Source organism: Patiria miniata, unplaced genomic scaffold (assembly GCF_015706575.1).
Source record: "Patiria miniata isolate m_02_andy unplaced genomic scaffold, ASM1570657v1 HiC_scaffold_9, whole genome shotgun sequence".
NCBI classification, from domain to species: domain Eukaryota; kingdom Metazoa; phylum Echinodermata; class Asteroidea; order Valvatida; family Asterinidae; genus Patiria; species Patiria miniata.
The window spans coordinates 2,965,587-2,991,683 of NW_024037076.1; the positions used below are offsets into that span (position 1 = coordinate 2,965,587).

The following is a 26,097-nucleotide window of genomic DNA, read 5'->3' on the forward strand; positions in this document are numbered from 1 at the left end:
TGTTTGTATTAATGCTGTCCTGGATTATTTGCTGTCAACAGAGGGCGCTAAACACTTTATAGGGTCTGTTATGGAAAATTTAGTGTAAATTTAGTGAGGGCGACCTTTATTGTCGCCACCAGAGGTACATACCGCTGCGGGCGACCGTTATTGTCGCCCCTAGAGGTACATATACCGCTGCGGGCGACGTATGTCGCCCCCAGAGGTACATACCGCTGAGGGCGACCTTTATTGTCGCCCCTAGAGGTACATACCGCTGCGGGCGACCGTATGTCGCCCCCAGAGGTACATACCGCTGAGGGCGACCTTTATTGTCGCCCCTAGAGGTACATACCGCTGCGGGCGACCGTATGTCGCCCCTAGAGGTACATATACCGCTGCGGCCGGCGACCGTATGTCGCCCCTAGAGGTACATACCGCTGAGGGCGCGACCTTTATTGTCGCCCCTAGAGGTACATACCGCTGCGGGCGACCGTTATTGTCGCCCCTAGAGGTACATATACCGCTGCGGGCGACGTATGTCGCCCCCAGAGGTACATACCGCTGAGGGCGACCTTTATTGTCGCCCCTAGAGGTACATACCGCTGCGGGCGACCGTATGTCGCCCCTAGAGGTACATATACCGCTGCGGGCGACCGTATGTCGCCACCAGAGGTACATACCGCTGAGGGCGACCTTTATTGTCGCCCCTAGAGGTACATACCGCTGCGGGCGACCGTTATTGTCGCCCCTAGAGGTACATATACCGCTGCGGGCGACGTATGTCGCCCCCAGAGGTACATACCGCTGAGGGCGACCTTTATTGTCGCCCCTAGAGGTACATACCGCTGCGGGCGACCGTATGTCGCCCCTAGAGGTACATATACCGCTGCGGGCGACCAATAATTGTCGCCCCCAGCGGAACGTACCTCAGGCTGGGGGCGACCATATTGTCGCCCCTAGAGGTATGCGCAGTTCTGTATACCGCTACGGGCGACTGTTGTTGGTCGCCCCCAGAGGATGATACCGCCACGGGCGACTGTTGTTGAGCGCCCTCAGCGGTACGTACCGCTACGGGCGACTGTTGTCGCCCCTAGAGGATAGAACTTCCGCTACGGGCGACCACTAATTGTCGCCCCCAGCGGTACGTACCTCTGGGGGCGACCATATTGTCGCCCCTAGAGGTATGCGCAGTTCTGTATACCGCTACGGGCGACTGTTGTTGGTCGCCCTCAGCGGTACGTACCGCTACGGGCGACTGTTGTCGCCCCTAGAGGATAGAACTTCCGCTACGGGCGACCAATAATTGTCGCCCCCAGAGGTACATACCGCTGAGGGCACCCGTTATTGTCGCCCCCAGAGGTACATACCGCTGCGGGCGACCGTTATTGTCGTCCCTAGAGGTACATTATACCGCTGCAGGCGACCGTATGTCGCCTCAAGAGGTACAAAATGTCAATAGAGGGCGCTCTATTATCCATATTTAGGCAATAAAGCAGGCACTTAATTTTATACAATTTGATTTTACCACGTGCAACACAGATAATCGTTCCTAAATATGCTTAAAGCTTTTTTTTGGGGGGGGGGGAGAGGGGGAGTGAGGGGTAGGAAACGCGATTTAACTGGCAGTTATCTTTTAGTGAAATAATAAGCACATCACACAATAACATCTTGTTGAAGCAGAATTTATCAACATTCACATAGAAAAAGTATAACTGCAAAATTATATATTCATTATATTCCCCTCGTACACTGAGAAAAAAATTATCTGCACTTTCCTACTGTATTAGTCCATGCGGCGTTGAATATTTTATTGACAGATAACACAAGAAAACAATCTTTTAGTGGCATTTTCAAAATAAATCTGTTGAAGGGAATGAAGGGTTTCTTTACCCATAGACGTTCTATAAATCTTTTTCGACCTCCAATTAAATAATAAAATAAAGGAATATCTAGTTTCCATAACAGTATCGGTAGTTCTTAATCATTTAAACATTTGATTTGACAACAATTTTCAGGTCTCAAATAATAAGATAAATTTAACAAAACATCTAAAAAGTGTTACACCTGTTTTATTCCTAATTTAACCCTTTTCCTAATTGCAATTCAATGAAATAAGTTTTAATCACTGTTTAATTTGTTAAATTTAGGTTTTGGTTATGATATTTACTCTTTTCTTTGTTTTAGGAGGGGTTTTGAATACCAAAAAAAATTTAACGGTATTTTTGATTTAAATTGTGTTAAGTCAAAACGGGTTCGAATCCCGCTATGTGGCTTAGACCGCTAGGCCATCTGACTAAGAGGTTCAACTACAGTAAGAAGTAGATTATCTTGATTTCCGAGGCAAGGTGGCTGAAAAAGTGTAGGAGGGTACCTGGAAGATTGAAAATGAGTATTTGAATAGGAAAATGAACATGCAAAAACAAAATCTGCATTTATTTTGTTAAGAAAAATCTTTTTCCCGAACGTCCTTTGTTACTAGCAGCTAAAATTTGGAAATAAAACTGAAAAATTATTTCTGCATTGTTAAGAGAAAAGTCAGTCGACTTTGGGCCAAGTTTGTGTCACACTAATTCCTCGTATTTTGTCATTTAAGTTTCGCTAAATTTAATTAAAACTATCCCCTTTTATTGTTCAATAATTGCTTGAAACTTGTAGGAAATATTGCTTAGGAACCAAGAACACATTCCAAATCAATTTCTCTGGAGAGATATATTAATAAAAACAAAAAATCATGTCAAAAATGCAGGGTACATGTACATTCAGAACACATTCTAATTCGATTTCTGGACACGTGTTCATTTTAAATTGTCAAAAAATTTTGCTTTGCTTAACAAATCGATACTTATTGTCCAAATCGTCACAATTGACATGCAGAAGCTCCTGCCACGGCTTAAAATAAACAAAACAAACTGCCCAAACTCCCAGGAAAGATTCCCAAATGGCCCTACTTTAATAACTAATTAAAACTCGGTATTTACAGCCGTGTGGTTGCGAAGGGCGATTTAAAAAGGTCACAAAACATGATTTTAAATTAAACTACAATGTACATGCATACATGTACACGTTGGCGGGCGAAATCTTTGAAAATTAATTTCTCACGTTTGGAAGACCGTATCTTCAAGAAACCTTCAGGGTTTATTTCCCAAAGTATGTACTAAAAATTCGTTGTGATGTGTTCTTTACTTTTGAAATTGAAAAAAAATAGGCCTGGCTACGTGCATTTTTGAAAGCTGTAACACATGGCGTTTGAAATAACTGGCAATATTTTCAAGCCGCACGAATATCAATAAGGTTCCTATATCCATTATAGTGTGCAGTAAACATTTGGAGAAAAGCCTCCTTCACGAGTTATTAATTGGTAAATACCACCCTTTTTTTGCCGGCTTCCATTGGTCGATACCGAGACCCACGCCAAGTCACAGAGTGACGTAATGAATATGCTAATATGCCCATCGTCATTGTGTTGCCGGGCCGAAATCGGTCAATCGTATACGGCGCTTTGCTAAACAATGCACGCTAAAAAAATCCTCGTCGAATTTTTCCGTGGAGTCAGTTTAATGTGTATTAAACACTAGCGTTTGCAACAACAGATTAAGTTGAAATTCGGAATATACTTATACGATGATAATAATAAGTGTTCAACTACTCGTTCGGAAAAACTTGAAAATTCCTAGAAATTGATAAATACATTTTGATTTTGGGACGTTTTCAAACGATTTCTTCCAGACTGAAGGTCAGCTTTACCAGTAACCAGCATTGACGTTTCGGCATTGCTTACGGCAATTTTTTTCAGTGTCATAGGGCATAAAGCTTAGAATTTCTTCTTCCGTTATAATTTCAATCATACTGAGCATATTTCTGAGAAATACAACGTTCAAATGGCCATGTTTTTTTGGGTGCACGAATTTCACTGCTCTGTTACAGCGTCTAAGTACGTCATCGGATTAGCTTAGTTGCTTGACAACCGGCACGCTTTCGCGTTCGCAACCACACGGCGTTTTTTTTAATAAACAGATATTGCGACAAACAGATGAGGCAACATCAGTTAAAAATGTTAAAGTGTTTTCCCCTCAAACTTTGATTATTTTTTACCCAAATATCCCTCTTTCGGTGTGTAAATATTAACTGATGAATATTGACTCATGCTCATCTTAGCTCTGCAGGAATTTCTGCAATGCTTGGGGAAAAAAGTCACGTTTTGGACGAATTTAAATACAAATGTAAGGCCAACCCCTTACATTTAAAAAAAAAACGTTGGTGATATAAAGATATACAATTTTTTTTTATTTCAGTGTAGGTACAAACAAGTTCAGCACTCCTCAGATGAAAAACTCATAAACTCTCAATTAAATTAAAAAAAAGAAATACAGAGGAAAACAGTCGCAAACCAATGAGCTTGTGTTGGTCATGAGAACACACAAGTAGATAACTATGTGTACATAGGATTATTTCACTGCAATGGGAGACTTTTGACAGATTGGTGGCAGCAAATACACCAGTCTTTTTCAATTGTTTGCGTCATGCTGAAGCTGATGTGCGCATGCTCAATATGAGTAAGCAATAGAAAAGGACCGGTGTGTCTGCTGCCACCAAGGGTCTCAAAAGTCTCCCATTACTAAACAAGCCGAGGCAAGTTGAGTAAATATGGTCCCAGAGTGCACAGAATTCTATTCAATTGATTCAGAATGGTTTTTCACTAGAAGTCTTATGATGCATCTACTAGTCTACACAGTGGGGCGGATTTTGCCCATTCTTGGACATTCTGGGGTAATCCTATACGAGAGCACTGCCAGGCTAACAGTCAACTCATCAGTGATGATTGAAGCTAATACGAGGACACTAAGCTAGCACTCTGGGACCAGCACAAATATAAACAGTAATTTCATGTTCACAAATTCCATGAAATCTATCGAAGTTACACAACACAGTACTGGTACACAGAATATCTGCATGTTTGTAGGAACACCACCTGTGCCAAACGAGTTAAAAGGAAAATCAAACCACATTATATATTTTTTGGCACTTCTACATGTTTATTTAAACTCTGTACATACATCTATGTACCGACAATTTCAACAGTCCAAAGCATGCATCTTTCTTTTGTTGATGTCTTCTAATTTAGAATGTTATTCCTAAACTATAGCTGTCACCAACTTACAAAATACACTCACACACTGCTGGGACTATCCACATCTGTGCCAATTCTTGCTCTCAGTTGACTCACTTGGGAAATATATTTTGGTTCAAAATATTCACAATGCTCTAGTTTTAGTTGAAGTCACTACATTAAGCTTATTTGGCTACAGGAGCTATATATAAGTTGTCTTTTAAAGAATTGTTTAATAACTATTCCATGAAATGAAACAATTTTTATTTTAAAAAAAGCAACAATCTTTGGATATGAATATCAGAAACCAGGGAAGACAAAACCAATGAAAGGAGATTCAAGGAAATCTACAAGGGAAAAGGACTTTTATGTTAAGATATACAACAAAAAGAAAATCCTGAGATTAAAAGCAGGTTTAAAAATAACATTATTAACTGTTATTTGTATTTTTAGTAAACGTGCTTACACCCACTTACAAATTGACACAATTCAGCCCCCCAAAATGGGTCCAAACCATACAGCTATATTACATTACTAGAGCGCTGACTCGATGTACAAAGTGATGCCCTCTGGGCGCTTTCTTAATCTGTCTGTGTATCCTATACAGCATTATCAAAGCCGATACGGCTAAAAGCAAAACACTTGACTAGTAAATGAGCATTTCATTTCATTCTGCACAAACAATGCAAACGCATGCGTGTAATCCAATACAGATGACTTTTCACTACACGTACGAATACAAGAGGTAGCTGCACAATCAAAATTTTTCAAAATTGGCTTCATGGTTTCAAAAACAGCCAGACGGACCCTTTTTGGGGGACATACTGTAGTTATTGACAGCTCTATGTTCTATACAGACAAACCTACCATTTGCATCAGACCTGGCTAGGAACCAGACTACTATAGCTTCCCTGTGCTGGCTTTAGGTTGCATAAATGACAGGTGCTTGGGTACCATACAGTCAGGTGCCAGGGCAGGGTTACGCACCAGGCCCAGGGCAATACCTACCCGCATCGCCAGTGAGGGCGCTCTCACTTTGTCGGATGGTGTCGGCATCACCTGTCAATGTCCAAAAAAGTTGAAAATTAGTATGAGGGGAGCAGCTTCTTGTGTTCAATTTTGAAAGGAGACCAATGGGGGATGCTAAAACAGCTACTTGTACAGACCTGTAGCCGGGACGGGGGGGGGGGGGGGGTTTGAATGACCCCCACAAAAAAATTGTCCACAGGTCAACTTTTTACTCATGATTGTGCATTTCCCTGCATAATCAACTGTGTTTTACACATCAAAAGGTCCACTGTATGGTGAAAAGGTCCATTTCATAGTAAAAAATGTGCATTTCCTTGTATAGTCAACTGTTTATTACTCATTAGAAAGTCCTCTGCATGGTGAAAGCAACCCTCCCCTTCCACCCGGCTGGAATGGGCCTTGCTTGTAGGATTATGTGTAAGTGGAAACAATCACATTTTTGTGACTTCAGAACTTACAGAAGGGCATTTTCATGCTGCAAGTACAATTACATGGCAGCTTCACAGTGAGTGTTAGATAAAGCTTGCATTTGTTTCTCCTAGTAGCAGATTTGCAGTATTGGGTTTGCCCTGTACGGATGTAGTTCTAATGAGTACTGTATGCTCACACATGTTTATGTTATATACATGTGGACATTCTTTTGTTTTCGTGTAGTTAAAAAATACCTGTGAAAAAACTCATTTACGCAGACTGTGAAAACTCTTTCAACCCCATTTTTTTCTATGATTCCCTTGTGAGTTTCTCTTCACTTTGCCATGGATAAACCTAACCCCAAAATGCCTGTAAACCTGTTTTCCAGAGAGGGGGAAACACTGTGTGGACGTCGTCGCTGCTACCTGGTTTATGTGGACATCTTTGTTCGGAGTCCACACAGTGAATGTAATGCTTGTACAGTGTTGTCTGAGAGCACTTGGAAAGGTAGTGTTTATAGAAATGTACTCTCTGACACAAAAATCTCCCTGATGCGAAAATACCATTATCAGTCATTCTTTGTGGTACCCACTGCTATTAAGATTCAAACCAGCCAGCCAACCCCAGGTGGTTAAGAGGACTGCACTAGAAAGCAGGAAGTCAGGGGTTCGAGTCCCATCCAAGCAAGTATGTGATTTGTTCGCATGCTCTCGAACAGCACTGAGCATATAGTGCTTATAAAAATTACATCGTTGAAGGGCAAAACCCAATATTAAAAACATCTCCTGGACGTGAAAATGCCATCAGCATTCACAGCAGAAGTGTCGCACATATTCCAAAATGTTATTGGACTTAAAAGTTCCTACAAATTGGTCCAGGAACTAAAGATAACAGCATAAACTCAAGGACTAAAAAAGTCAAAATTGAAATGGCTGAGGCTTCATTGCTGCACGGCAGAATTTAAAAATAAATTAGGTTGTCCCACCTCAATTTGAAACCAAAAATCATCTAATGGCAACGATCAGTAGGCATTGGGGTCACTGTGTGGTTTTGTTACAATTGTTATGCCTGTCATTAAGGCTACAGTTATGAATGTTACCTTGTCCATTTTGTGTCGATGAATGAGACCATCCATTCCAAGTTCAAACGTGGAGAAAGCATCAAAGTATCTGCAACGTCAAAAACATTTTGATTTACTGAATTGGCTCCAGTGCAATGATGGAAACAATGTGGAACATTATAGCAGAAAGTGTAAAGCAATATCCTTGTACGCAATGATTCTTACATTTTAATTAAGAGAGAACCCTATTCCTATCCTCCAGTGTGGGTGGGGCAAGATGAGTGGGGGGAGCATAATGCTCACATAGCTATGTAGTGGTGCTATTCTCGAATGGGGCGAGTTAAGGGATAGGGCTTAGGGCTCACCTTTGTGTATACGTCTCTAGGGTCTCACGACATAGCTGTGTAGAGATGCTCTTTTAGGGCGTGGCAAGGTAAGGGGCGGGGTTTAATTCTCACCTATCAGGGTGTTTACGCCTCCAAGGTCTGATGACACAGCTATGTAGTGGTGCTGTTCGAGACAGGGCAAGGTAAGGGGCGGGGTTTAAGGCTCACCTATCAGGGTGTTTACGCCTCCATGGTCTGATGACACAGCTGTGTAGTTGCGCTGTTCAAGACAGGGCAAGGTAAGGGGCGGGGTTTAAGGCTCACCTATCAGGGTGTTTACGCCTCCATGGTCTGATGACACAGCTGTGTAGTTGCGCTGTTCAAGACAGGGCAAGGTAAGGGGGCGGGGTTTAAGGCTCACCTATCAGGGTGTTTACGCCTCCATGGTCTGATGACAGAGCTATGTTGTTGTGCTGTTCGAGATGGGGCAAGGTAAGGGGCGGGGTTTAAGGCTCACCTATCAGGGTGTTTACGCCTCCATGGTCTGATGACACAGCTATGTAGTGGTGCTGTTCGAGACAGGGCAAGGTAAGGGGCGGGGTTTAAGGCTCACCTATCAGGATGTTTACGCCTCCAAGGTCTGATGACATAGCTATGTAGTGGTGCTGTTCGAGACAGGGCAAGGTAAGGGGCGGGGTTTAATTCTCACCTATCAGGATGTTTACGCCTCCAAGGTCTGATGACATAGCTATGTAGTGGTGCTGTTCGAGACAGGGCAAGGTAAGGGGCGGGGTTTAAGGCTCACCTATCAGGATGTTTACGCCTCCATGGTCTGATGACACAGCTGTGTAGTTGCGCTGTTCGAGACAGGGCAAGGAAAGGGGGCGGGGTTTAAGGCTCACATATCAGGATGTTTACGCCTCCATGGTCTGATGACATAGTTATGTTGTTGTGCTGTTCGAGACAGGGCAAGGTAAGGGGTGGGGTTTAAGGCTCACCTATCAGGGTGTTTACGCCTCCATGGTCTGATGACACAGCTGTGTAGTTGCACTGTTCGAGACAGGGCAAGGAAAGGGGGCGGGGTTTAAGGCTCACATATCAGGATGTTTACGCCTCCATGGTCTGATGACATAGCTATGTAGTGGTGCTGTTCGAGACAGGGCAAGGAAAGGGGGCGGGGTTTAAGGCTCACCTATCAGGGTGTTAATGCCTCCATGGTCTGATGACATAGCTATGTAGTGGTGCTGTTCGAGACAGGGCAAGGTAAGGGGCGGGGTTTAAGGCTCACCTATCAGGGTGTTTACGCCTCCATGGTCTGATGACATAGCTGTGCAGTGGTACACCCTTCACCCTCCATCTAGCCTGTATTTGTCCTAGTTCTAGCTCAGCTGTGATGCGTAGTACCTCCATGCTTGAACCATTGATGTAAGCAGCACACAGATACCTCATTCCGTGGACACTTGCTTTGTATGCCGGCAGTCCTCTGTGAATCAAACAAGTATCAGGGTTGGGCTTAGGTTGAGCAAACTCAGAAAGTTCTGTTACTCAAAGTTCAGTTCAGATAATCCAGGGGTCGAAATTAGCGGAAAACCCACTAGCCAAATGCTAGTCAAAACAGCAGCAGGCTAATAAAACTTTTCCTTAAGTAGCCCGGCTGGCGAGTTAAAAAAAATATTCGGACACGGCAAAGATGAAAGGACAGGAAGAAATAAATCATGAAATTCAGAAAGCAAACCTGTACTGCTGTATCGATTTGTGTATAATTTTATCAACTGTTTTAAACTTGGGTTAAATTGTTAGATCTGTTTATTAAAAACACTGACAAAATTGCCTCAGTTCGAAATGGGTATAAACGGTTTTACTTACGACCTATTTTCATATTGCGTACTTGCATGAGAACGAAAAATTATAACGACGCGAAGATTTGCCTACGTACATCTGATGGATTCTAGATTTATTCAGGCTCGTTTGGACCACGTTTTAATACAGTTCTTATCAACAGTCATTTTAGATTTGTTTTGTAAATGAAAACTAAATCCTTCAAGTTTATTAAAAAAATTGTCCATCCCAAAAGACATTTGAGTCTCCTGTTTAAGTTTAAGCCTTTTACCCAATGACCGCCACAAAATTATTTCATAAATTTTCATGCTTGAAAATGTTGAAAGAGTGATCGAGTTCCACGAGTCCACACGGAAGTTTTTGATATTTGTCTTGCACGTCATGCGACTTTTCAGTTTCCATAAAAATCCGAGGGTGATTTTCTTGAGAAAATTACTGTACCAAAACTAATTTGAAAAACTCTTGACTTTTACACGTTAACTTTCCTTTTCGAGGGGTCCTGAAGCGCGCCACCAGGGGTCAACTTTCAGGCTCTAAACATGTTTTACATGTATGCGCATTGTTGTTTATGAGACACTCTATAAAAAAAAAACATGCGGGCTAGTGAAAATGCCCGCGGGCTAGTTATGAGTCTGTTTCAGTAGCCCGGCTGGCTAGTGAAAGTAAAAGTTAAGGTCGAACCCTGGATAATCTTAATGTTAACATTCTGAAAATAGTTTGAGCAAACATGTGAATTTCATCGTGACTTTATACGATTCATTCTTAATCTTGAAAAGCTTTTTCTTTCCGTTTTATGTAGCTTTTGTTTGAGTTGTTAATTAGTCAATGGGGACCTCAAAAAAAAATGTGGTGTCACTTTTGTCCTGTTGCTGAAGCTCTCGCCTAAAAGCCATGCTTCCCCTAGCAGAAAAGTTCTTCAAAATGTAAGAGTATATCATGAGTTGGCTTCGCATGTGTGTGCACAGAGTTTTCTAATTTCATCTCACTTTTATCTCAAATGGTCAAAAGAAAATTGAAGCTCTGGTTTTTTTTATATTCTGAGTCACAACTGAAAACTTAGACCCCAGTTTATAGATCTTGAAAAACTAAAGGGGCGACTCTTTATCACAATATAATGAAGAGAGTAAACTTACTTGGTTTTGAATTTCATAATCCTGTTATCAAACTCGACTGAGTTGGCATACATGCTGAAGTCGTGAGAGTCTTCCAGGAAGTTGGGCAACTGAAACCAGAAATGTCAGTGATAATTTTACATTTATTCTGAAAATTTTACAACTATGGCAAAAAGGATGAATTGCTTAAAGCAAATTTCTTTTCTGTAGGCGGGACGCTCCAAAGTCATGAATAATTCAATAGTATCGATCGGGCCAGAATGTTTATTTATGAAACAGAACAATGATATCAAGAGCGTTGTTGTTATTTAGTCAACCAGTTACATTTAAAGCATTTGAAAGTACAGACGTCGTCGAGCTACCACACAGTAGCCCAGTGGATAGCGTGATGAGCTATGGATACAAAGATCCCTGGTTCGAATCCACGTCATCGCTGCTCACTTTCATCGACTGTTTTTCTTCTCTGAATTTATCGTTGAGAATTTTATTTACAGGGAAAAAAGATAACGATAACCTAACTGTCTTCCAACGAATCAAAGGTAAACTGAATTATGCATGACTTTGGAGCATCACGCCTACGGAAAATAAATTTGCTTGCCTTAAGCCGCCTCAGGTCGCCCTTGTGTCAAATGACTTTTCAGGATCAAGCTGCCTCTCAAGACCGCCAGGAACATATCAGTCGCTGATTTTTTGTGACCTTGGTAAACTACGATGATATTAAGACAATCGGCATCAGTCAGCACTCAATAAAATCAACATCTTCTGCGACATGTGCCCGACAGACGGCAATCAATTGCAGTTGACCGATGTGAAATGACGTCATGTGCGCACCGAAGTCATCTTATTTCATTGTCAACCCAATCAGCATGCAGCATAAAGAGCTGATTGGACAGATGTGGCCGTGGACGATTGTTGATTGTTATCAACATGCTTTAACGCTACTGTAAAAGAAGTCACACGATAGCCTATGCCATGGAATTGTTGTTGCGTCGTGGGTGACATGGGCGTGGTTGCGATTATTTTGTGTCGAGAGGCCGCTTGTTCCATGAGAATTACACAATTTGAGAATTACACAATTTTGTGACCTGAGCACTATTTGTCTGCTTGTTCCGTTCCTACGCAATTCGCAGGTCCAACTGAGGCCGGCTTAATATGCTGTTAAAAAAAAAAAGGCCTTCCATTTGGGATATGTACTATTTACCATGTGTATACATGTGCATACAGAGCAAAAAATCTCAATTAACTCTCTTTGTTCAAGGGAAATTGTGCATGGGGCCCGTAAAGATAAACGCAGTCTTTCAAGTAAAGATAACTTGTATTAAATTAGCTCTGACTAGGGCTGTCCATTTTGAAATATTTTAGTGTTCGATCACCGAAACTGCATTTGACAAAAATATTCGGATATTCAAAACGGCCAACTGCAACTGCGTGCTTTACCGTTAACTCCGCGATTGTGTACAAAGTCTATGGAGAGTCAAGAAAAGTTTCTAAATATTTCCTAGCAAAACTGGAAATGTGTCTCAGTCCCAGATTCATGTCTTATCATTTTTGCAATGAATGACCTTCATTGAGATGATATATGAAGAAAAACATTTTTTCTGAACAATGAACCGCCGTCGACAAAAAAATGTGTTACTGTAGACAAAAAGTGGCACTGTACAATAAAGCATAGCAACTTTACAACACAAAAAATATCACATGCTCACCTCCTGCACAAGCCGTTCATACATGATTAGTATCTGTTCTTTGCTCGGTTTCTGACTGTCGTTGTCTTGTGGGGACACACTACTGTCTTGCTCTGTCAAGCCGGTGTCTGCTTTGGTAGTCGCTGGCTGACGATCGTCTGCTGAGGACTGAAGACAATTAGGCTCTGGGACGGCCGCTACCATCGGGACATGATAAACTTTACTGGAAAGAAATTGCAAAAGTGTAATGTACATTCGTAATCAGTAAAGGAATTGAGGACTCTCCATTCAGTGTACACAGACTTATAATAAATTACAGGAGCACTAACTGGCTGCGCAAATGAAGCCTGCTGGGCGCATATTTGGGCACAAACCTATGGAAAATTGGGAATTTAGTACAGCTTTAGTACGGCATTTGTTTTGGACAGTGCAACATTGTCACGCCGCAATTTCCACTCGCTAAATCTTTTAAAATTTAAAACTTTTCAAACTGCATCATTTTACATAAACTGTTATCAATCTTGGACAATTGTCAGTCTTTGGTGGCAAACGGGGTATCAAAATGTACCTAACAACATTCCCCAAAGGTCTATATAAATGATGATATCATAAGACGATCAGATTCAAAATTATGACCCCTCCAACGAGTGCGGACTTTCCTTCTTTTTTGTGTGCAGTGTTTAGCTCCATGATATTAATAGTCAACAACAGAGCAGGACCAAATATGAAATTCTTTGTGGGAGTGGTTAGGGATGACAAAATCTGCTATGTGATGCATGTTATTTGGGGACTACAATGTTCCTCATACATGTATGTCAGTAGAATAGACCGATGAGTTAAGTCCTGCCGTGACTCATAACGCTCTGACCTACATGTATGACAGCATAATTAATGTCCGAAATGCATGCACAAATGTCCAACATGTGTGCACTTGCATATGATGCATGTTGCTGGACCTTGAAGTGCTGTATAAGAGAATGAGGCGCAGTTGATGCTGCCCATGCGTGCAATAGGTGAGGCCAAGGGACTGACCTATTGACTAAACATCGACCACATAGAACGTTGCATAAACTTACTTGAAATACAGATGTGTCCTGCACACATGTCGATGCAGACCAAAGGTTGGTTGATTATTGAGAGAATCAGTCAATTGAGTGATGCCCAAACAATGGGAAGATAGGTTTGCGAAGCCATAGTCTTGTTTATTGATTGGTTGCTTGGCTATGATGTCATCAGTTCCATGACGCTTGATTGGCTGGTTATTGCGAATGATGATGTCATCGCTGCACGCGGCATCCCAGGGTATGGCTGCAGTCTCGTAGACGCTCTGGATGTGCATGGTAGCTGACAGCCTGCATAGGGTCGCAGTGATGTCCTTAATGCCATCCTGGACAGGCAGTGAAGACGTCAACAAGGATAAGACGTGAGTGATGGTGCCTCTCTCAATGGAAAACAGCACAGGAGGCTCTCGGTTCTCTGTGTCTTTGCTTTCACCAATGTTTGCTGCAGAACTTTCCTCTTGATGAGACGAGAAGTCTGACGGGCGGGGCCCTGCGGAGCAACAACGGGCGGAGTCTTTCAAGCACATCAGAGATGTCTCCCTTCGATCCCAGTGCAAAGATTGTGATCTACCTCCACTAGAAGCTGACCTTGAAGCCCATCTGTAGGTGTGGCTCTCTGAATGGGTCCCCACATTGGTGCAGATTGCTGTCAGTCTGGGTTTGCTACGATAGATGTGTCGCAGGTACATATGACGTCCTTGGCCGATGGAGATGGCAGGGTTGATTAGGGCATTGCAGGAGAAGTGTGATGAGCATGTGGACCCTCTAGGTGTGAGTTTTGAGACCTGGTGTTGGCCAAGATCCTTATAAACAAAATTGTAAAAAGAGAGAAAAATAAGCTATGCCCATGACTGAGTGATATTCTGGTGATAGTTGTGAATATACTACTTTTTATGACTCACCGCAGAACAATGGAATCACACAAAACAAAATCTTTGAATGAAAAAAATGAACCTATTTTCAATTAACACCTAAATTCTCACAGTTTATGTTCAGGAAATAAAAAGTTGCATTAAATATTAGTGTCCATTGACTATAAAAAAAAATGAAATGACATGAACAATGAACATTTGTTCGAAAATACTGTAACTTATTTTTTTACGCTAACGGCATAATAACTGGACTTCTAGGATTGCTGCTTTTTAACCTGGTATGTACCAGTAGCTTCCATAGTGAAAAACAAGTAGAAATTCCATGTCAAATTTGGGAAAACCAACTGCTCAATTTGAGTACGCATTGTTGGGTGGCTAACAATATGGGACAAGTCCACACATTGAGGTTCAACATCAGCAGATCCAGGACCCCCCCCCCCCCCCAGAAGTGACTCAAATATTTTCAAATAATGTTATTTTTCACTTGAGTGTGCCGTTTATCTCCCCAGATTCTAACCAGCCAGCCAACCCCGGGTGGTTAAGACGACTGCACTAAAAAGCAGGAAGTCATGGGTCCGAGTCCCACCCGACCAAGTTTGTGATGGTTTTCTTGCATGCTCGTGGACAGTGCTGAGGATACAGTGTTTATTAATACTACATCGGTGAAGGGCAAAACTCAATATTAAAAACCATCTCCCGGGCATGAAAATACCATCAGCATTCACAGGAGAAGTGTCATAGGAGCAAAGTTTATAGAATGCAGGGCCACGTCGGAAAAGTTTTTTTTGGTTTTTGGATGCGATATGAGAAGTGGGGTTGTTGAGTAGAATGGCACTCCTTTGAGAACGATGCGACGTTAGGAATTGATTGATCAAAGGTATGAGACAGTGGATGGGCATGAAGTGGATGTACACAAAATAGAGGGCAGTATAGAGAGTGAAGGGTATTAATGAAGTAAATTGTGATCAATAGAGGGCGCTATAGAGAAGGAATTATTGACAAGTACGTAGTATCGAGTGAGATGGCTTGGGATGTATTGGATGCGGGGTGGTTGGACATGAAGATTGTCATCACTACTTTATTTAACCTAGGACTCACTACTTTATTTCCCCATCTTAATCTGACCTCAATCTACCCACTCACTCCGTCTTGGATTCGCCGATGCAGGGTGGGAAGGAAGTAAACTGTAGTCAATAGAGGGCGCTATAGAGAGCCAAGTACGCAGTACGTATGTACACTGAGTGAGACGTATACAGCTTGGGATGGGTGCAACTATAGAATACAGGGCCCATCCATTCTACAGGGTGTCCCAAAAAAATGTTCCACTCTCCTTTTTTTACAAATTCAAGCAAACCTGAGCTGAATGCATAAATTTTCTTATTAGGCCTATGCATGGTATAAGAATGCTATGTGACTTGGTTGTTATCTACCAAAAAAATTGGATCATACTATCAATCCACTAGGGACAGAAATGCTTAAATATGAACTCACCTCCATTTGCCAACTGCGCTGGGGACTCAAATCACCAATTTTAAAATGTCGATTTTTGTCAAGTGTGATTTTCAAAAACTCTACTTGGTGTCTATTATGAAAGACCAGTCATAAGTCGTTATCAAGCATACCAGAGAAAACCAACCAACCTAGCTGGAGTTACCCAGCCCTAAATTTTATCATTGGGTTGTCATTTAGGGCTGGAGCTAGTTTTTCACGTAACCCAGCAGCGTAGGCAGGTCCCAAAAAAAAATGCGAAAAAAATTGGAAAATGTTCAATTTTGTCCCCGTTACACACTAATTGCAACTGCAACTGCAACTCACCCCAAACTTGCCCGGAATAACCATTACACAGGTCCTTGAAGTAAAAAACGATCCATGATGAAGATTCAGCCTACAATTGCAGTGAAAAAAGGAGGAATAACGGCTAACCTGACAACCTTGCAGGCATGGCCAGGACCGCAATTGGTTTGTGCACAAAAAAAATTGTGTACAATGAATGGCGTTCGATTACCAGGCACAGCGCTAGTCGTTTTTGCCGGCTGCGCTGGCTGTTGGCGCATGACGTCACGCGGAAGCGTAACACCCAAAGACTGTTTCATGCACTAATATGAGGTTTACCACTCGCATTACAGCTGCGGTACAGGAACCGCAACCGACAGCCAGCGCAGCCGGCAAAAACGACTATTTGACAGCGCTGTGCCTGGTAATCGACCGCCATTCATTGTACACAATTTTTTTTGTGCACAAACCAATTGCGGTCCTGGCCATGCCTGCAAGGTTGTCAGGTTAGCCGTTATTCCTCCTTTTTTTCACTGCAATTGTAGGCTGAATCTTCATCATGGATCGTTTTTTACTTCAAGGACCTGTGTAATGGTTATTCCGGGCAAGTTTGGGGTGAGTTGCAGTTGCAAATAGTGTGTAACGGGGACAAAATTGAACATTTTCCAATTTTTTTCGCAATTTTATTTGGGACCTGCCTACGCTGCTGGTTTACGTGAAAAACTAGCTCCAGCCCTAACTGACAACCCAATGATAAAATTTAGGACTGGGTAACTCCAGCTACAACCAACCATGGCATTGTCCATTTATTGGACTTTGACTAAAAATACCTATTTGTAAATCAACCACACGTAACAATTGTTCACCTATGGCTGATTGTTCAGTAGGCTTAATCGGTATGAACAAGTGCTTGTATTATCATGCCTGCAGAAACCAGAAAGCAAACAAATATGAAATAACGACTTAAAAAGGGATATTTCTACTATATTAATTAATCACCATGTTGCACACCCCTCTTCTCAGGGCTCCCTCTCCCCCCCCCCCCCCCCCCCCCCCGACCTGTATAGCCGACCTGAACCATTTTTTTTGTGCACAAACCAATTGCGGTCCTGGCAATGCCTGAAAGGTTGTCAGGTTAGCGGTTATTCCTCCTGTTTTCATAGCTGGAGTTACCCAGCCCTGAGTTTTATCATTGGGTTGTCTATTAGGGCTGGAGCGCATTTTTCTCAAAACTTGTAGTATTTGCAAAAAAAATTTGGAAAATGTTCAATTTTGTCCCCGTTACACACTAATTGCAACTGCAACTCACCCCAAACTTGCCTGGAATAACCATTACACAGGTCCTTGAAGTAAAAAACGATCCACGATGAAGATTCAGCCTACAATTGCAGTGAAAACAGGAGGAATAACCGCTAACCTGACAACCTTTCAGGCATGGCCAGGACTGCTATTGGTTTGTGCACAAAAAAAATTGTGTACAATGAATGGCGGTCGATTAACAGGCACAGAGAGCGATCGCTGTCAACTACTCGTTTTTGCCGGCTGCGCTGGCGTTGGCGCGTGACGTCACGCGGAAGCGTAACACCCGATGACTGTTTCATGCACTATTGGTTGCGGTTCCAGTACCAAAGCTGTGATGCGAGTGGTAAACCTTATATACTAGTGCATGAAACAGTCATCGGGTGTTACGCTTCCGCGTGACGTCACGCGCCAACGCCAGCGCAGCCGGCAAAAACGAGTAGTTGACAGCGATCGCTCTCTGTGCCTGTTAATCGACCGCCATTCATTGTACACAATTTTTTTTGTGCACAAACCAATTGCGGTCCTGGCCAATCCAGCAAGGTTGTCAAGTTAGCGGTTATTCCTCCTGTTTTCACTGCAATTGTAGGCTGAATCTTCATCGTGGATCGTTTTTTACTTCAAGGACCTGTGTAATGGTTATTCCAGGCAAGTTTGGGGTGAGTTGCAGTTGCAATTAGTGTGTAAAGGGGACAAAATTTAACATTTTCCAAAAATTTTTGCCTATACTACAAGTTACGAGAAAAACTCGCTCCAGCCCTAGATGACAACCCAATGATAAAACTCAGGGCTGGGTAACTCCAGGCTGGGTAACTCCAGCTACTTTCTTACCGATGTACAAAAACGTCGGACGAATGCCATAGTCGCCACAAACTGGCAGTGTCGTGCAGAAATAATACACATGAACATCCTCCGGATTGGAAGGTACAATTCTCAGCATGAATTACATGTCAAGCTCGCTCGTGCGTGTGAGCTCAAATTCTGCTCACCGTTTGTTCAATTCTGGAAAAGTTCAGCTTCTACAAATTTCCACCCCAGGCGCCCTCAAGAGGCGACAATCCTACAATATTTTAATGGACTGATAACCTGTCCTGTCAAATGGGGGCGTGACTGTTCTGCGAAAAAAATAGGCTGCGAAGTTCAGAGCACTTGGCTGTTGCTTGCCACGGTAAATAAAACAATCCATAAAAATTGATTTTGATACATTCACCTCATTCAAAGCGTAGCGGGAACATCTGTAAGTTGTATGCCGATCTTGCGCGCAGCTTTTTGAACAGCGCCACCAGATGTGTCAAGGTGTCGATCAGGCCCCACCCCTTTTTCGTATTTGCAACTGAACGTGTGGGAAGTTTTAGGATTTTTTTGTTGGGGGGGGGGGGGTCATCCCCAGTCGTCAATCTACACACGGCATTACTAATTGTAACATGATGATTAGAAAAATAAAGTTGCCGCCAAGCCTGATCTCTATATTGTATTGTATGCACTACTACTGATGATAGATCGCTACTTGCCGAGGCCTAAGTTAATTCTAGATATAGTTCAACTTCGACTGTATTTGTAGCCTTGGCAGTATATCCTGGAATTACACATACGTTTAAGCTAGTTATAAAATGAAACTAAAGAAATCGCAAACAGATAAGACGTACGTGGTCCATGAGTAACTCTTTTATTGGCCTGATTCCTCTAAAAGCAACAACTCTTAGCATTTTGAAATTTGAACCAAGTGCAAACAATGAACTGGTTTGCATAACTAAATTCGCAAAAGACTTTTAATCACTTTCTTGAGCAAGGTTTCACGGAATTATAATCTTTACAATTTAGTGAGAATTTTGTGAAAATGGTGTAATTCGCACAAATCGAATTATGTTTTTAAAAACATGTCAAATTTTCCTGAGGAAAAAAGCGATGAATTTAGAAGCACCAATAAAAGCGTCATTATCTAAACGGGATCTACAATTCAGTACCTTGTGCATATTGCTATGGAGTACCGAAGTGAATGCGTCACGCGCACAAAATGTGTGTGAAAGACATTAGCGCGTGATTCAGCCCGTGAACCATAGACTATATCTATGCCGTGACCAACACACGCGCGTACTCCATTCGTTTGCACTACACTTTCTGGTTCTAAATGACGTCATACTTCGGTACTCTATAGCGGGGCAAGTTCTTTTTTTCTGTAATCTCAAAACAACGAATATGAGATACCATAAAACCAGAAAGAGTTTTTCTATGTCGGGGATTCTATGTCAGGGATCCACAGATCCGTCTTAAAAGTGGTCCATTGCAGTTTATTTTAGACCTTAAAGTAGGAACTCAGTATATTAAAAAGAAGTGTTGGAGTTGAATTTGGGATTTGTTAGAGATAAGTGGAATAAGTGTCGCACTGTTCTAGTGAAACTAATTGTTATTGTATAACTTATAACTTATTTACTATAATTTTTTAAAGGTAGACGGGCTTGACAGAGTCATTAGTCTGTTCCTGCCCAGTCTAGCTCCCTGTCCTCAGCGTCTAGCAAAGCTCATACACTTCCTCGTAGTAACATCCCTCGTGGCAGCACTCCTCCGACAGACTCCTCTTTTCCACGCCCCTCTTAAGGAAATTGTTGGCCTCATCTGATGGTGATACAACAAAACAACAACCATAATATACATGAAAGTCTTCATAGTGCATTGTTGGGATGCGGGTTACGGAGGATGCGAAATTGTGTACAAAGAGGAAAATAGCGGATATAATCGTTTGTTTTATTCAAAATAATTATGCAACATTGCCCACTTACCGCTTTTAAGGAATGTGTGATGGTTGCAGCTACAGAGGGTGCTCTTTCGGTTATTCAGAGCGGTTCCGCACCAATAGTTTCTGGGAGATCTCTTTTCCAGGCCAGGGTTGTCCAACCTGCGAAGAAACCAAGACCAGCCATTAGGAAATCGAACTGCACAACAGCAAAATTACTAATACCAACGGTGACTACGCAAATAATACATCGTCACGGCAACTTTGAACGGTGGAAGTCAAAGGGATCGGAGACTTGCAAGGCTTTGCTGCAAGAACGAATTGACGTTGTACTATACAGCCCTCTTATGTATTTTTGTTTTAACTGTAGCCTAAGTTTATATTTTCTATTGTTGCGTTTTCATTCACAGACTGATACCTTAACACATTCATTCAGACACAAACAGTCTGTTTCAGTAACCAACCTCCGCCAATACTAAAGCACGAGGGCGGTATTGGTACGGCAAACTATGCAAAATAATGGCAGATATACGGACTTGATCGGATCGGAAGTGTAGGCTCAATTCTACAAAAGCGCTCGCAAATTGGACACCAGTAGGTTGGGGAAGGAGGATGAAAATGAAGTCAGACGCACCATTCCAAATTTTTTTTTTTTTTTATTTTTTTTTTTTTAAATGGTTTATTTTACTCTCCCGTCGCAGCCCGAAGGCTGAATTGTGGGCAGGTTTACATTGGAAAACATTTTAAAAATAGACAGAGGTAAAAACTGTATGTATTACAATAAAAATAATTAGAAGACCGGAAAAGAGTTATAATGAGAGTTAAAACATATTGCATGTAACAACAAGAATGGTGAGTACACAATAAAAACAAATTTAAAAAAAAAATGACTAAAAACAGTTGATTAAAAACAGTTGGGAAAACAAACATGGAGAAAAATAAATTGCTCAGATTACGAAAAAACAGTAAATAAATGAAGATAAATATCACACTAGGGTGTGAGACGTAGAGCTTAGTTGTTCATTAAGAAGATTGGTTAAAAATGGGATTGCACTATTCTTGTATCGGTTGGTTCGACATCGAGGGATTGACAGGGTGTTGGTATTGCGGAGGTTGTTTGATCTTTTGGGTGGGAGCCAGTCACGGTATTTATGAGATGAGAGAAGGTTTTTACCAAACTTTAAACAAAGATGATCACGTCTTTCCTGGAGAGAGGGGATTTGTATCCTATTAGACATAAGGTCATAGGGAACGTGCTCGCAAACATTAATGGAAAGGATTGTGCGAAATGCTCTTTTTTGTAATTTTTCGAGTGATTCCCTTTGTTCCTTTGTCAATCCAGAATGCCAAACAGGACATGCATACTCAGCAGTGGGTCTTACGTACTGCATGTAAACAGTGACCAAGTCATCAATGGGTAGACCACAGCGTTTAAGTAGGCGTAAGAAGTACAGTCTGCGGTTAAAGGAATTGCACATTTCATATCGAAGGTATCAAAGTAAGTACCCGGGTTAGTTTAAATATTTTGCTAATCTCTGAGCCAGATCAAGAAAGCGGCATATGTATTGGTCTGTGTGGAACTCAGGATAGGTAAAATGTATCTGCGCCGTTAGATCGGGGGAGAAGTATAATGGAAAAATTGACTTACATGACTTGTCTCAGTTCCACAAGCATACCGCAGTGTGCGCTGATTGGCTCGCCTGGCTTACGTGGCACACCAGATACTGAATCAAAAACAAACGAGTATACAGATGTCAACATTAAATTTCAAACGTAGAAAAACCCAATCCACTTTGCATTGAAACAACCGGACCCAGAAGCCCTACTACGCATCGGACAAAATATATGCTGATTAGCAAGAAAGTTATGCAAGAATTAGGCCTACAACGCGAAAACCTTAACATAAAGTTATTCATTACATATCCTGGTGCTTATAGGAGGACCTTTTATACGTGAAGAGAATAAGACCTAGCTTATGCAACGACTCCGATTGAACACCATAGAAGGTCGGGTTGCGCAGACACTTCGGAAATCCCATTTGTCAAAGGAGCTAGGGCTGCGCGCGCGTACTGCGGCGAGTGCAGCAGCACCTCAGGTTAGGAATCATTTCTGAACCTCTACGTAAGTATGTGCAAGGACTTTGGATGAGTGATTTTGGTATTAGTGTCTTATTAATTGCGACCTGAGCGGGTTGAGACACAGAAGAAAATTCCCGGTTGGAGTACATGTAGTATGAGGGAAGTTTCCAACCTCAAAGATCTTCAACGGCAAACGGTTTAGCTCCAGTGGCTCAGTGGTGACGTTTAATGGTTCATTTCGGATAATCGGAAATAGCAATCTCTGCCCCGCCCCCCGGCCTCCTAAAAAAAAACATGTAAAACTGGAAACAAAACAGCAAACAAAAAGTATAGTTGGGCAAGTTTTTTCTCATCGAGAAAAAAAACTTTCAACTTTCCCCGGGACAAATTTTGTGTTGCATGTTTTCGCCAATTTGTAATACTAAAAACAGTGGACCCTAAACCTAAACATGATGATACCGTCAGTGGACTTGTTGCATCGGTACTTACCCTGGTAGACCACAGTAAGGGCGAGTACGGTGAATATCAGTAGACGATTCATGCTTGCAGTTTCAGATCAATGCACGCAGTGTGTCCAGTCCGCTCAACCCAACTCTTTATATACGCGACAAGGCAGATGAGGCGGCTGTACTGCGCAGTTAGTTTGCGTTGGCTTGTGATGTATGTCAGTGATGCATGCCATCATGTTTACTTTGCTATTAAATTATGCAAATTTTGCCCGTGCATTCAAGGTTTCTATTAATTATCTATTAGAAATCTGTACACGCATGGCGAATTGGGTGATTGGTAGGGCTGATTTGCTCTGTCTGCTGATGGTATAAGAAATACAAGAAATTTCATAAATTTGACGATATTGTCTTTTGAAATTTACTTTAAAACAAACTGTCAAGACTCGTTGATTTGACTAAATTTGATAAAATGGAGAGGCTGCGCTGGTTTTCGTTTGGGGTTAATGCTATTTTGTCGTTGTTCAGTTCATGGTCAGGTACCTATGGCATCTTCGTCATTTTTCATTATTATTGATCGAAACACGTTCTTACAGATCAGTGTTCATCGTGATCAAAATTATTTTGCATTTTTTTTTTACCTGTGGAATGATATTTCTAGGCCACACCCACTAAGAATGGATATAAGAATTACTGTGGATTCCTTTAGACTCTCAGTGGAAAGTACGGTTCTATGGAAAGTGCTATAGCCGCTTCCCGGGATATAGGCGAGTGTGTCATTTCCAGCCATATCCGGTTCGTTAGTGTGACGTCACCTCCAGCACTTTCTGCACGATTGGAACCGGAAGTTAACGCAGCTCGAGCGGTTGTAGCCAATGAGCGATAGTAATCAATGGTGGGTGCGCGTGAATGTCGTTTTTACTAACGAACCGGATAGCCAGTAATTCGAACATGGCCTTAGAAGCCATTACTGACGTGGAGCCACGCTCGAGCGCAGGTTCTAGGCGCGCGGACTCAGTGCGCCTTTGACCAATAGGTTTACTGGAATGCGCGCGTGTATAAATTAATAACGCGCGTGGCATGCGCGGCGCGCGTGATCGTCACGGTGACGCCAACTCGGTATAACAACCACTACAGGGGGACCCAAAATAATGTAACCCTGAAACATTTGCCTTTAAAAAAAACGTGGTCGGTGAAGTTTTATGATTATGGATATCAGATTAAAGCTGAGAGTTTTTTCTTTCAAATACTGAAAAAAAATCATGAAAACAGCACGTTGGGTTGGTGAGAAAATGCCAATTTATGTAAAAGAGGTGATTTTTCATCCTTTCCAATGGTGCTTTAACCACTGTGCAACTATCTTTCATTCAGTGGCGCACCCAAGGGGGGGGGGGGGCCTCGGGGCCCCCCAAGAGGTTGTCAATTTTTATTTATTTGTTTATTTTGGTATTTTTTTTTAGTCCTACGATTTGACCTTTGTGATACGCATGTGGCCTATTTTTGAGTATTATAATAGGGGTGCCCACCAACGTAAAAATAGTCCCCCCCCCCAAAGAATGAAAGAAAAAAAATTAACTTCTAACAAATTTGAAAAAAAAAATTGTGAGCCCCCCCAGCCAAATCCTGGTTGCGCCACTGCTTTCAATTGTGCAATTTATTTAATATTTTGACATACTTATAATGCCGAAAAGGTTTAAAAATAGGACTAAAAAGGATAAAATACCTGTTCAGATCAAAATTAAAAGGCATTTCCATCAAATTAATTTGTACTCTAACATACTGTATAAAATAATGTGCCGTGTTGTTTGTAAGGCCTAGGATTATGACACAATGCGCCACTGCATTTCATGTACAAATATGTACAGTGTCAATCCCTTAACTGTGGTAATGCCATTGGAATGGACCAAAAAGGAATTGTGTTGCATAATTGGCATTTTCTAAGCAACCCAAATGTGCTGTTTTTATTATTTTTCAGTACATTGTTTTTGAGAGAAACAAAACCTCAGCTTTAAACTGATATCCAAAACATAACAATTCACAGATCATGTTTTTGTAAAAAAAAAAAAAAAAGCAAACGTTTCAGGGTTGCATTTTGTTTTGGGGTCACCCTGTAGATAAGATTTTTGAAAATGCAGCAACGCTCCAGTGGTCGAAGAAGTCTTCTACAGTTTCTTTTACAAGAAGTAGGATATGGAAACTTTCCCCGAATCAATAACTGACTTGTTCTTTATTTCTTAATTCGAGTTTAACCTACCCGAAGTTACACTTTGGTTCCAACTATATGCTGGTAAAGAAATATACATGAAAGTTAAAGTTATCTTTGACCCGTTAAACACCTGTGCGGCAGGAAATTAATTTTGTTTCTGAAGTACATAAGTGGACATTTCCGCGGGCATTTTTTCTCTGCTATTTTTGTTGAAGGTAACGTTTAATAAGAACTACTTCAACGGTCACAACCTTCCAAATCTGCTGGTATTAATTATTATCATCGTTCTTCGCAATTTGAGCTAAATTAACTTTTAAGAGATCGATTCACTTTTACGAGCTGAATTGGATCTGTATCGGATTACAAGAGTGACTTCAGGACATCGCTTTCTCTGTTTCTATTTAACATCCAGCATCGATCTAAAAATAATCCAAATGTGATGCTTATTGCTTTGTATACATTGTACATGAACAATGCATCAAATAAGGCTGTACATCTTATTCATGGATGATTCCAGAAGATTGAGTATTGCTTACATATTATCGAACCGAGAAAATTAACAAAAAAAGTAGATAAGAAACTCTGTCAGCCGACTATCCTCACAAACTAATTACATTTTTTATTTAAAATAAACTTCATATCTGACCAAGGTTAATCATACCAGCAATTGTTATCCTATTTTTCTATTTTGTGACGATTGCCGTGGATTATTATCAAGTATGATTGCAAATCTTACAAGGCCAAGTATTAATTGTGGCCAACTATTAATTGCGACCTAGAATAGAAATGACCTTCCAACTTTATGATTATTTTTCCAGCCACGGATATCGTTAAGTTTCAAATACAATTAAATGTTTTACTTTAAGTATATATACTTTCTGTCGAATTTTGTAGCTTGTGAACTACAACCCATTTCAGTTTTGTTCCTTCATAATATTTTCATTCCTCGCAAGAAATTTGTTGACTTCATGGTTTCTATGGCAATTTTTTTTGTTTATGACCATATGCGCACCCATGTTTGCGAGGGTATCGTGATCCTCGTTTATGTATAGTAACTAAAAGAAACTAAATTTATTTCGG

At 41.5% G+C, this 26,097-nt stretch overlaps 2 protein-coding genes and 1 long non-coding RNA gene across 4 annotated transcripts; all 3 read right to left on the bottom strand.

Moving 5' to 3' along the window:
• Positions 1-4,236: 4,236 nt before the first annotated feature.
• LOC119720808 lies at positions 4,237-19,104 on the bottom strand. Of its 2 annotated transcripts, none has more exons than XM_038190662.1 (7): positions 18,546-19,104; positions 13,628-14,415; positions 12,573-12,774; positions 10,888-10,976; positions 9,204-9,398; positions 7,629-7,698; positions 4,237-6,148 (listed from the first exon to the last, which is right to left on the bottom strand). In XM_038190662.1, the coding sequence occupies exons 2-7, from the start codon at positions 14,299-14,301 to the stop codon at positions 5,990-5,992; spliced, it is 1,389 nt and encodes a 462-aa protein (XP_038046590.1). In that variant the 5' UTR covers positions 14,302-14,415; positions 18,546-19,104; the 3' UTR covers positions 4,237-5,989. The 2 variants fall into 2 exon arrangements, with proteins under 2 accessions (XP_038046590.1, XP_038046589.1); XM_038190661.1 differs by having other exon boundaries at positions 18,388-19,104.
• On the bottom strand, positions 14,416-17,288 carry LOC119720810. Its single transcript, XR_005270120.1, has 2 exons — positions 17,049-17,288; positions 14,416-16,124 (listed from the first exon to the last, which is right to left on the bottom strand). It is a non-coding gene; the product is annotated as an uncharacterized LOC119720810 (long non-coding RNA).
• A 95-nt stretch (positions 19,105-19,199) lies between the features above and the next one.
• On the bottom strand, positions 19,200-22,963 carry LOC119720809. The gene is made up of 4 exons (XM_038190663.1): positions 22,855-22,963; positions 21,936-22,011; positions 20,334-20,449; positions 19,200-20,169 (listed from the first exon to the last, which is right to left on the bottom strand). The coding sequence occupies exons 1-4, from the start codon at positions 22,904-22,906 to the stop codon at positions 20,066-20,068; spliced, it is 348 nt and encodes a 115-aa protein (XP_038046591.1). The 5' UTR covers positions 22,907-22,963; the 3' UTR covers positions 19,200-20,065.
• Between the last annotated feature and the right edge of the window lie 3,134 nt (positions 22,964-26,097).